Source organism: Labeo rohita, chromosome 19, assembly GCF_022985175.1.
Source record: "Labeo rohita strain BAU-BD-2019 chromosome 19, IGBB_LRoh.1.0, whole genome shotgun sequence".
Taxonomy (NCBI): Eukaryota; Metazoa; Chordata; class Actinopteri; order Cypriniformes; family Cyprinidae; genus Labeo; species Labeo rohita.
In genome coordinates this window covers 12717831-12730740 of record NC_066887.1, presented here as the reverse complement: position 1 = coordinate 12730740, position 12910 = coordinate 12717831, and the positions used below count along the sequence as shown (strand labels likewise).

The following is a 12910-nucleotide window of genomic DNA, read 5'->3' as shown; positions in this document are numbered from 1 at the left end:
ATCGCTGCCAAAGTGTGCGCACGTTCCTGTGCCCAGAGCCTTAGAGTAAGGAATGGGTTCATTACAGACGCATCTCCTTTCATGTGTCAAACGAGACGGCTGGAAGGTGTCTTTCTTGCTTTCTGTGTTGGTAAGGTACGCAGGGAAGTGCGGACAGGGCTGCGCTTAGAGGGATGAGCCATTCACGTTTCACTCATGCAGCCCCGAACGTCCTGCGAGCCAGTAATTTGTCCAGTCACCGGGGGAACATTAAAACCAGACCAAAATAATTCTTTACAGTTATGGAAAAAGTGAAGAGAAGAAGAAAAACAGGCACATGCACACATCTTTTCCCTGAAAAGTTATTACATTTTGTGAATGGTATGGAGTAATGGCAAGCATATGTGGCGCTGCACTTAGAGCAGTAGTCAAGGCTAGGCTAATCGTGCTAGCAGGACTGGGAACCCTTGACATATAACGGATACTTGTTACTGAAGTATAGCTTACAAAACCAGATGTTGATAAAGACACATTAAGACAGATGGGAGAACAATTACTGGCACACACAACTGTCCTGAAACAACTTAAAACATTTCTGACCTTATAAGGCAAGATGGATTTATACGCTCTGCTATTTTATTGCTCCTCGAGACCCCTTCCTATTTGGAGAGGGGTCTCAATTTTGCCATAGCTGCGCCGCTCGCCGCAACGCGCAGCTATTTAAAACACTGGCGCTGAAGTGTATTTTGAAAGGAATAAATCAGAGAGACCACAGCGCAGTGAAATACCACATAATGCCACTCCAATCCATACGTAGCCCTATATATGCTTGGATACATTGTTCAGGAAATTTTCTGCCAAACTGAAAAACGCTGAAGATCACGCTTCACTGGGACTCATGCAATTACAAGTCTTAAAGTCAACATAAATTTTTTTCCAACAAAAAATTGAACAAAATTTTGGGTGGGACTCAATGCCTAAATAGCTTTTTGACTGTCAGCAGAAAATGTGCACTGATAACTCACATTAATAGGGCCCTATGAAATCTTAATTTTTTTTTCCAAATTCTTTTTTCCATTAATTTGGATTCCATTTTCATGGTTTCATTACATTTTATTAATCAAAAGCATGTCTAATTAATAAAAAATAAATAAAAAAAATTAATGAAGAATTTTTTTAATTAATTTATTTTTTCCCAGAAATACTGTGTTGTGAATTTACATATTTTTCTGTATTTACATAAATTCTGGTAAATAATTTCCTGGTAAACATTCCTTTTAAAAAAAGAAGTTTTAATAATAATTTTATTAGCAGCAGTACTATCATTACATTAAGAAATATATTTCCGTCACAATTTCTTCAAGTTAAACCGAACTTTTATTTTGACGGGTTGGTGCGAAAACCTTCAGGTTTCTGTTTGTATATGATATGATGATAGTTTTTTCTCAAAAGAAATGCTCGTGAAGTGACTCTCTAGCAGTTCTAGAGTGTATTTATGTTTTCATGTACTCATATATTGAGGCGGCAGAGGCTAAAAAAAACATGCGAGCACCATGTGTGCTTCGGTAAGTGTGTAGTAAACTAAACCGCGTGTCTGCGCCATTCATTTGCAGAGACACGCAGAACATGCAGGATTCATATTTAAATAGTATTTTTGCATCTTAATATTCAAAGACACTTGCCATATCGCATTTTGATTTAAGTGCACTGACCTACTTTTTAATTTATTCATTCAAAATTGGGCAAATTCCGTGACATTCCGCGTTATACAGAAAATTCCATTTTTATCCATTCTACGATTCTGTTCGTATTTTCAGCATTGCGAAAATCATAGGGCCCTACATCATAACCAGGAATATCTAGAAATCAAATAAACATTTTTAACTGTAAAACCAAATGCAGTATATTAATAGTCAATTTCACTATCCAAATACAGTGCATTATATTTCAGCACCATATCAGCTAACGGCTAATATTAGATATTTTGTTAATTTGTATAATAATTCTGTATAAGTCAGTAACACTCAAAATCAATGTTAGGCCATTATAGTAATCTTAAAAGGAATATTAATTTCTTCTTGTACTAAACATTATAAATGTTGTGATGCATTTAGAATGATTGAATTACATTTTTATTGCATTTATGTAAATTTATACATAATAATACTGAACTCTAATGTTAGCCAAACAATTTTTCATATTGGAGCATCCTTAATACAAACATCTCCAAATTGTTTTCACAGACAGAATCTCAAATCCTCAGAGGCTGTGCCACTCACATAAAGGTTAATGATACCCAAATACTCTGCACAAATTAAAATGGCACAGATCACTGCCCTTGTCTTCCGACCCCCTCAACTCAGACCCTATTGATCCATAAAGATCCACTCCACAATACCGCACACAAGTCGCCTAACAACCATGAGCTCTACATCACTTTGCTACACTTGATCTGCTTCGGTATCTTCTTTCGGAGCGGTCTAAAAACATGACTGACGTGTCGAAGGTCTGTGGCAGCCGAGGCCAGTGCCCATCTGTGAGTTCATTCCGTGGTCATGTGCGTGCAGTGGAGCCGTGCTGCTAATGGCGGAAGTCCTGAGTGACCAGGAATGGCTCCTGGCAGGGTGAATTCCTTCCCAGCTGTTTAAAAAAAACACGCTCACATCCATACGACCATAAACAGGATCTGAGACAAGGTTCATTCCCATTTCACAGCTTCTATGAAGTCTGCATACAAGAGGAACCACGTTTGTCAGGAAAACTCCACCCGTAATTCAGAACATTATGTTTAAAAAAGCGATTGAGTAATCAATGCATTATCGTCTTGGTCTACGGTGTTTCAAATATTGGGATATTTTGACTTTTGTGTTAAAGCGGCTCCTTTAGTCTTTCCAATAGTGATGATGGTAACATGGGGAGATAATGTCACGTAATTCAGCGCAATTCTCCATTCGTTCTGCAGCTACAAACACTTTTAATGCGCCAGGGGTGCCCCCTCCATTCACTGCTAACAAAAGCTTAGATGCAACGGACGTTTAACAAAATGACTCTTTTATGCGAAGCCGCATTGAAAACGAAGAGGTTCATCCACCCCGGCGCATGCTCCTCTTTACCTGCTCCCCCACGCTCTGTCTTGTACACTTCAGCCCATCTTATGAATCACCTCTTCTAGAAATAATTGACACGGAGCATTTATCTCCAAGGCACCTGCTGATCGTTCAACTACAACACAATCTTCTAGTGTGCTACACCACAGAGCTATTGTCCCACCACAGTGTCTGTGACACTAACTGCCAACAACAGGAAGCCCAAACTATAGCCTCAATGCAATTTGGACTAATCCAGAGACAAGAAAACACACACACACACACACACACACACAAATGCTTTTTGAAAAAGTCTGTATACTCAGTTTATGAAGAAGCTATTGAATACCAGGTGTTATTTTCTCTAGCGGTGTAAGAATCTATAGACGTTATAATGAATGCACACCATATGGCATTGTGTGCTTTGGAAAATCACTGCGTTACACAATTGCATACTACCTCATTTTTTCATTTATTCAGACCGAGTACGAACGTTGAGTACAATTCTACCGATCCATCTTGTTCTCGCCGTCTTTCTGCTCGCTTGCTCTCTGCTTTTCTCGGGAGCTCTAATTGACTGAGCGTGTCAATATGTGTAGTGAACACACAGGGGTCTACTGTCTCTGCCTATTGATCCAAAGCTCTTGAAGGAGTCGAGCCTCTAGGCTCAAAACAAATCTTAATTACACTCCTCTTTACTGGGCCACAGAGGCTGCACTCGAGTGGGTGCCCTTTTCATAAATACATATCAGAATCCATAAATCAAAATTAATGGGCGTGAGCGGACCATGAATCAAACATTAGTGACTGAACAGATACGGCTGACAGATTCCCATTCTGATCCCATAAATTACAGAAAAAGGTAGTCCTTAATGCATCTGTGCTCCTTGTAAACTGAGAACGCAGTAATAGCTGCAAGTAGCACTGGTTATTGATACAGATTTCCCAATTCAATTAGATTTGATTCCGATTCATACGGGTGCACTTCTGGTATAATGCATTTTGCTTTATAACAGTCCATAACGTGTGCTCGTCTCATTTATAACATCAGTATTTCTGTTTTGTGAATCTATTTCTACACTGATTCCAGAGTTATTAATTTTTTATGACACAAAGGTGTTTAAGAGGCAATTTTATTGACCAAAACAGCTTAATTAGCAGTTCTACAATAAGCTAAAATAGGTAAATATGCCAACAATGTGGACGCACTTCAACAAGACCAAAAATGATGGTAGCAATATGTAAAATTTGCTTGTCTGAAATATTAAAACGGCTCCTTGCCAAATAACTTTACTACAACTGGTTTAATTTATCACCTGAAAACACATAAAGAATTCAATTTCCCTGATGTAATTTTTAAAACTTCATTTTCAGGTTTCTGTGTTTCAGTAAGAAAATATTTTGGTGCATTACTATTATAAATCACGTCTTTCAATTATTTTTAATAAGCTAAAAAAGGTAAACATGTCAACAATGTGGACGCACTTCACTGTGACTAAAACTGATGGTAGCAATATGTAAAATTAGCTTGTCTGAAATACTGACATGGCTCCTTGCCAAATAACTTTACTTGCCAAATAACTTTACTTCAATTGGGCAATTAAAATTTTAAAACTACATTTTCAGGTTTGATTTTTGGCCAAAAGACAACTTTAATTTTTTTCGGTTTCTGTGTTTCAGTAAGAAAATATCTTGGTGCATTATTATTATGAATCACATCTTTCAATTACTTTCAAGAAAAATAATTAAATATGATCATAAGATCACTCATAGCTGCAAGTAGGGCTGGTTATTGATACAGATTTCCCCATTTAATTGATTCAATTCAAATTTCAATTTGATTCAGATTAATTCGGATGCACTTCTGGTATAATGCAATTAGCTTTATAACAGTCCAGAATGTGTCCTCATCTCATTTATAAAGTCAGTATTTTTGTTTTGAGTCCTTTGTTTATCTCAAGTGTTATGTAATGTGAATCTATTTCTTTGCTGATACTAGAATTATTAATTTTTTATGACAAAAAAAATTTTGGAGGGCCAAAATTATTGACCAAAACAGCTTAACACATGTAATTTTTAAAACTCAATTTTCAGTTTTGGTTTTTGGCCAAAAGGAAACTTTCATTTTTTGGTTTCTGTGTTTCAGTAAGAAAATATTTTGGTGCAGTATAATAATAACAGCATAATAATAGTATTATGAATCACATCTTTCCGTTTACATCAAAAAAAATAATCAAATAAGATGAAGTGCCACTCATTTGTTAAGTACTTCAAGGTACAAATGAAAACTTTTTTCAATATTATATATTTATTGCCGGCATTATTACACAGTTATTTAATATTTGAAGGATTTGTTGTTAAGTCCAGCAAAATAACTATATCATGTCAACATGAAATGAAAGGTAGCCAAAGGATAAACGTCACTGAAAGGATGTTTCTGATGTCTCCTTGGCAGTTTGTCACCCTTTTTTTTTTTTATGGAGGAGCTTTATAGACTTCCTGCAAGAGCTGAGTCCATCCCTCAGCAATTGTTACCTCATAAAAAGAAGTAAACCCTAATGAAGCCATTACACAGTCCATATTCCCCATCAATCATGCCTTTACACTGATATGCCAAAGCGTAATGTTGGTCATGTGCCATTCTCACCTTCTCCTTGGCAAAAGCAGCCCCTGAATCCACAGACAAAACCCAATTACAGATAACAATGTGCTAATCTCTGTTCCCAGGGAGCAGAGAGTCGGTCTGGAGAAAGATAGCGATGCCGCGAGGCTGAAACGCAGGCCAGATACAGCCTGTATGACAGAGCCTGTGTTTTTTTGTGTGTCTCCTTCACTCCTTCCTGCTAAAGTCACGCTCCCTTAGACCACCCCATCCCCCCCTCAACGCACACCCACACACACATAAACACACACTCATCCTGACACCTTCACCACCCTGAATCTTTTACCCTTTTACAGCTAATCTTTAAATGTAAATTCTGTGACGGGAAAATAGAGGAGGCGCGAGATAACAGGTTACATCTTCACTCCTGCACCGCTATCGTCTTCTGCATCGCTGAAAAGCACCTATTCAATAAGATTACCTTCTGGCAGAGTGCACGGCGACACACCGCGGCTTTGTATTCATTAAACACACATCCCCGGCTTATCTGAAATATAAAGGGGCTTGTCAGGATGGCACATTGTGTGTGTGTCTAAGGGGAAGGCAATGTGCATTAGGGCGATTACAATATCAGCCTGGTCCAGATGGAGGCAGGAAAATAAACAGAGGGGGAGAGAGAGAGAGCGAGCGAGCGAGAGACAGAGACAGAAGACAGAGAGGTAGTTTAGCGTGCGCGTGACTGCGTGCGTGTGTGTGTGTGTGTGTGTGAGTGAGCGCGGCTGATGGATGTGAGCGAATAAGAGGACGTGTTGGAATAAGAGAGAAAGGGAGAGAAAGAGAAGTTAATTGGCAAGTGTATCTTGGATTAACAGAGAGAGAGACAGCAAAAGAGAAAGAGAGAGAGGAAGACAGATAGTGAGCAAGGCTGGGCGGCCTGGACACCTGTCAGCTGGAGCAGCGGTTTGTTTTGTTAACCATGGTCTGGACCACAATGACGGCTCAAGTTCAGCTAGACCCCATTGCAAGTTCAAATACAACTTTGGAGAACATTAGAAATTGAGTATTTTGTTTACTGTACTAACATAAATCAATTTAAAAGATTTGAATAAGTTATTATCTGATAAATAGTGAATTTTATATTAACATTATTAAATGTAAAAAAATTAACATATAAAAATTTGTACCTTGGCGGAAAAGCTGTATCGGCTGAAAAAGCCCCATGTAAATTCTTACACATCCCCCTTTGACTTTATATTGCCTCATTATATTGTAGTCTCCAGCCCCACGATACAATAAAAACCACTCATCCTCTTCTCTCACATTATAGTTTCATGCTTTATGAAATCCAATAATCACACGCTAAATTCCCCTCGTTGAAAAATTTGTAGCCATTATGCCCCCTATCGATCCGAAGCGTGGATTCTGGGAGATGACGGCCGCCTCAATCATTCATGGCCTGCCCTCCACGGAGACTCACGTCGAGTCAAATCTACAGCCCTCGCAAATAAGGGCCCTTTCTCCCCTCTGACAAAGCCCAACATCTCACGTCGCTTATTTACAGCCCAAGATTGAGTGTGTCAGCAAGTCCAACAGTAGCCCTCAATGAATATAAAGAGCCTCATACATGATATAGCTCAACGGAAAGAGATGCGAGTGAAATAGCGCTAATGCATTTTGGGAACGCTTCCCTTAAGAGCTGAAACATTAAGAGCGCATATAATGCACTTGGCTGATGTCGCGTAACTGAACTCGCTCGTTTTTCTTCCCTTTTGTTATTACAATTTTTATTCATCCAGAGAAATTATATGGTCTGTCAGCTTAGACCTTTTCGCACACATACGGTGGCTCGCTGCAAAATTTACAGCGTGCGTTTCTGAATCCTCACGCACAAAGAGCATGTTTTTGATTTACACATGCATGAAAGAGAAATCGTGAAGCAACGAGACATGCTGCGTATTTGTGCAAGTGTCTGGTGAGAATATCTGCCGGTTTATGTATGGGGTTAATGACATCACTAATGAAATGAGTTACTGCAATGATAACACGCTTGGCTTTCGGCCAGAACGTCTGCTGTTCGTCATTTAAAATACACAGTAAGCACTTAACTACAAATGTTTTTACGCCGCTCTGCGTTTAAGGTAAATGAGAAGCACATTTATCACTAGAACACACAATGCTTGTCTATCATAAATGTGACAAAAATAAAAAAATATTAATATATTTCACACTGCGTGGTTAATTAATTTCTAGTGATGCATGGTGCATATTTATAGATCGTACATACAGAAAATATGTAATAAATTCAAATAAATAAATATCTCCCGGGCATATTCAAAAATAATGGATAAGTATTTCCATATCTCTCGCTCTCACACAGCTGTGTGTTGGTGTGGGCAGCCGAGTCATCTCTTCATTATGCTGTGGCAGTGTCTGGTTTCATGCGTTTGACCCGTGTGAGGCCAGTGGGAGTGGAGGAGAGGGGAACAGGTGTGAGGCAGGCAGGCTGGTGGCTGTGCAGATGGCCTCAGCCAGAGGATGTTGCTGCCTGCTAATGCTGGCTTCAAACACACACACACATACACAGTGCTTATCGCTCACTGGACCCTCACCTCTGGCTACTATACACTATGTTTGCCTTTAATCAAGGTACGCTCACTACCTGCACCGTCCGTTGGTCTCCAGTTCGAATCTCATGTTGACAGGAGATCTTAATGAGGCGATGACCAATTCACAGCGGAGAGCATCATAGTTACAGAAGGTCATAGCCTTCATTTTCTGAATCGCACAAATGTGACGGAATAACACATCTTTAAAAAAACCTGAAGTGAAAAAGAAAATGTAAATCTACTTAATATTTAAGATTACAAAACATCACTGGATCATTGTTAAATACAAAAATAAAAGCATATACTTGACACAAGCTGTGAGAACAAGCATATTTCGTCAAGAACAGCAGTTCTTCAAAATCCCTTTGGTTTTTTTTCGCTTTAAATATACACGGACTGCCACTGAGAGCAAGGGAAATAAAATTCCACCCTTTAATTTTCGACTTTTACCCGTTCAGGCTTTAAAAAAAAATCTCATTTTTAAACTTTAAAGGCTCAACTCTTCAGTCAAGAGAGAACTTAAGCGCTGAGAGTGGACTATTCACATCATGATGGATTGAGAAGATGAGCTTGACAATTGTGACAGGAGCAGCTTTTTTAAAAAGCTGGCTCAGTCACAATTGATAAGCACGTCTTTTTAATCCATTGTGAAGTCACAGTTGTCAATACAGCTCCTCAATCAACTGTGATATCACAATTGGCAGACTCATCTTGTCAATTCACCGTGACGTCATAATTGTCAACGGATGTGTTCAACAAATTTGATATTGCAATTGTTAAACACACCTATGTGATATCACACTTTTCAGATGCATCTTAATCCACTGTGATATTACAATTGTCACAAAGCTTCTCAAAATATATATCATTATTGTCAAAAACATCTTCTCAGCTGATTGTTCTTTCACAGCTTCTTAAACCAGTGTCACATTCCTGCATCTTCTTTTTTTTTTGAACAAAAAAAAAACCCTTCTAAATCCATCCTGGCGTCACAATTTTCTTCCTGTCTCACACCAGATGTTTACCTGTGCTTGCAATCAAACATTTGATTTGATCAAATTTGCAGCGCCTGAGAAGCTTGCAGACTGGCCAGCAACAATTCAAGCTTATTAGAGACCGTTAATGTGTTTACAGACGGAGGTGATATTACACTCGGCCAACAGATGACATGTTGATCGCCAGTTAATGTTTGACTGGTTGACTTCATATATTATGTTATGATGAATTACTGTAGACGTAAGTTAAAAGTCTGTCATATTATTCTTATTATGAAAACACGGAAATTAGGAAGCAAACCTAGAAGCTGCGTGAAAAATTATACATAATTATGTGCAGTTTTGTGTTGGATTTGGAAAACTATAGAATATAAGATAAAAAAAAAATGTACTGAGCATGTGAGATAAGAGACAGAACACGTTAACTAAATTCAAAGAATAAATATAGGTATATAGTATCGACAATACTGTCATAATTTCTCTTACACAAGATTTACCTTTCAGATTCAATCCGATAAAACATATTTCAAAGCGATGATGCGATATAAAATATGCCATAAAATCCAGAGTAGACATGAAAGAAACGCTTTGTATAAGCGATATTTTTCATTGTTTACAAATAGAGGTAAATGCGGTCATATCCTTACCAACGTTGATTTTGTTAAGATCTAAAGCAGCGAGCCGTTACAAATTTAAGTGGCCATTTAACTTACTATGGGTGAATATGACAACTTTATGTATTATTATTTATTGTAGGTGATATCCGCTTTACGTTGTAAATGATATTAAATTAAGCAATATGTGCAAAACGAAACATACACATTATTCTGCGAGAGAAAAATAATATAAAGTGTTTATCATTTACCCAAATGTAAAATAAACCGTCCTAATAAAATTATTAATCGTGGCTGAAGTGTACAGATTGGTGAGTGTTTATCTGAGATCACGGTAAATTGAGATAAAGACAGTAACTGAGCGACTTACACTGAAAAGAGGTAGAAATTCCCACCATGCGTAACGGCGTTGTGAGAGAAAAATTAATTTCCTGTCCTCGATTCCGGTCGATATATTAGTGATGTTTCTCAGTCTTAAACGTGTACTTCCAAGACGAAGGAGAAAATGTGTCCGTCAAACTCCAGTGCTCAGTTCTAGAAACGCTCCAGTGTGCTGAAGGGCAGTGAGCTCCGAGGCTCGGATGAAGCTCAACCTGACAAGAGGATGATGCTGTCTGTGTGTCGAGCTCAACTCATTTAATGCGGCGTTTTCCTTCAAATGTCCGAATACATGAACACGAAACACACACAAAACGTTTGATCCTAGTGTGCGACAAGAGTCAGGAATATTTCGAGAACAGCGAAGTAGTGAGGAAAACCGTTTCTTCCGAAGAGCCTCTAACGCCCGCCCGGCTGCTTGGAGAAGCTGTGGTACTTTGCCTCTAGTCGGCGAGCTTCGGCGGGAAACCCAGGTGCAGAGTAGGCGGGGCTTTTTCTAGCGGTGGGCGGAGCCTGGCACAACAGGCATCTGGATATGAATGTGTACAGGTTTATGGGATAAACTCTATATAGAGCGGAATAAATGAGATTGTATGAGAAAAGAAGGGGATGATAACGAACGCGGCTACTCTGTCTCTCTCTCTCTGTCACACAGCTTGCTTTAATTTAAGGCAAACACTGGCTTATAGGTCCCGTTTACACCTGGAAAAACATCTGTTTGGACGGTGCTACATCTATTACAAAAGCCGCTTCCACGTAAAAGTAAAGCATGAAAAAGGTAATTGTGACAAATGTAAAAATAAGAAATAAAGTCACATTGTGAGATGGCCTTTTAAGCTGCAAGTGTGAGGTTTAAAAGTGAAATAATAAAATTGTAATATTATTATTACTATTATTATTATTATTATAAACCAGCTTCTGAAAAACTACTTAAATTAGTGCTGTTAAACGATTAATCGCGATTAATCTAATCCAAAATAAGTTTTTGATTACAATATGTGTGTGCTGTGTATATGTAAATGATGTATATATAAATACACAAACATACAGTATATATTTAGAAAATATTTACATATATATATATATATATATATATATATATATATATTCATAGAATTTATATAATATATACATATATTTAATATATTAACATACCATTTTTTTTATACATGCATGTGTGTGTATTTATTTATACATATATTCATCTACACAGTACACACACATACATTATGTAAACAAAATCTTTTATTTTGGATGCAGTTAATCACGATTAATCGTTTGACAGCAGTAATTTAAATGCAGCTGTACATGACCACATTAAATCAAACATACTGTAGCCTGAAATATACTTTTGCATATGTAAAGTATACATTATGCATACATGCAAGGGTAACGTAACACATTCGGTACAAGCAAAGTGCTTTGAGTAAAATTTCGCCATCAGCACTGTAGCATAAATTTTGATTTTTCTAACGGTGCATATTTTCACATATTCACCTTTGATTTTTGTGTTATTGTTGATCAATAATGTTATTGTTGCAGTAATTAGCCCTGGCCATTGTTACACAGTAGAAAATGATGACAGATTAAAACAACAACAAACTGAAGTTGGCAAAACCCCATGCTGACAAGTGTGTGAGTGGAGAGAAATAGCACAGATTTTGAACAAGAATGAAATTTTTTAGTGCGCATGCATTGACTGCCTGTGTTGGTGCACACAATGAAATATAGGCCATGTGTTCGGGGTTCAGGATTCAGGGTTAAATAAAAAAATATTCTTTAGGTAGTACAGGTATTCTGCCCCAGAACAGATCATAACAAAAGTGCATGAAGACGACATGGAAACACGTTAGTACCAGGTGTAAACTGCTGACCAGCTGACCGCTTGTGATCGAATCATTGGAGACCTTAATAGCAGGTGTAAACAGGGCCATGGATATCCCCAACGCCCCCCAAGTCAAAAAACAGATTTGTAGTCAATCAGTATGAGTTTTTCAATGACCCCTTCTTCAACTTTTACATTTGGTCCCCCCACCTCAATCTGGAATATTTGGTTACATCCTTGGGCAAACACTTCCCCGACCATCTGGACTTCATCTCGACCCGCCGAGCCAGGAAAAGCAGAAGCGTCGTTTACAGCCCGATGATAACAGCCTCTTTCACACAGACGCTGTTCATGAAGTTAATGCGTCGCAGACTCCCTCTCCCAAATCTCGCTTTTAACCCCAACTCGACCCATACGTTGTATGCTTCAAGTGAGATATGTATATTCTAGAGGGCTTTCTTTTACAATAAGGGTCTGCAACAAGATTATGAAATCATTCTGGCAACTACCATTAACTTGGCCTGTGCTCAAAACACGATGTCTTGTATTCACGTTAACAATGTTTTCCTTTTGTTTCAGCTGCTCAAATGAGGATTTATTCATGTAATTCATGCAATGACTGAGCTGAATTCTTAGTATTTGTTTTCTCAATTGACAAGTTATGCTTTCTCATAGATCATAAAAAATCTCTGGAACTCTGACAAAACTTCTCTTGCTAGAGTTCGTGATGTGCACTCTTTGTTCCTCTCAGACAAAGACAACTCAGTGAGATGCCTCTCAATTTGGGAGCCTTCGAGCCGCCAGCTGAATGAAACACGCTCGCGT

The 12910-nt window shown here is 38.2% G+C and overlaps 1 protein-coding gene across 3 annotated transcripts in view; it reads right to left on the bottom strand.

Annotated features, from left to right (window-relative positions):
- The window catches only part of runx1t1 (RUNX1 partner transcriptional co-repressor 1), a 65293-nt gene extending 54607 nt beyond the window's left edge, over positions 1–10686 (bottom strand). For all 3 annotated transcript variants that reach the window (XM_051136716.1, XM_051136717.1, XM_051136718.1), the window contains exon 1: positions 10253–10686. In XM_051136716.1, the coding sequence (XP_050992673.1) occupies positions 10253–10280 (28 nt within the window). In that variant the 5' untranslated portion in view covers positions 10281–10686. The remainder of the gene's footprint in view (positions 1–10252) is intronic.
- Between the last annotated feature and the right edge of the window lie 2224 nt (positions 10687–12910).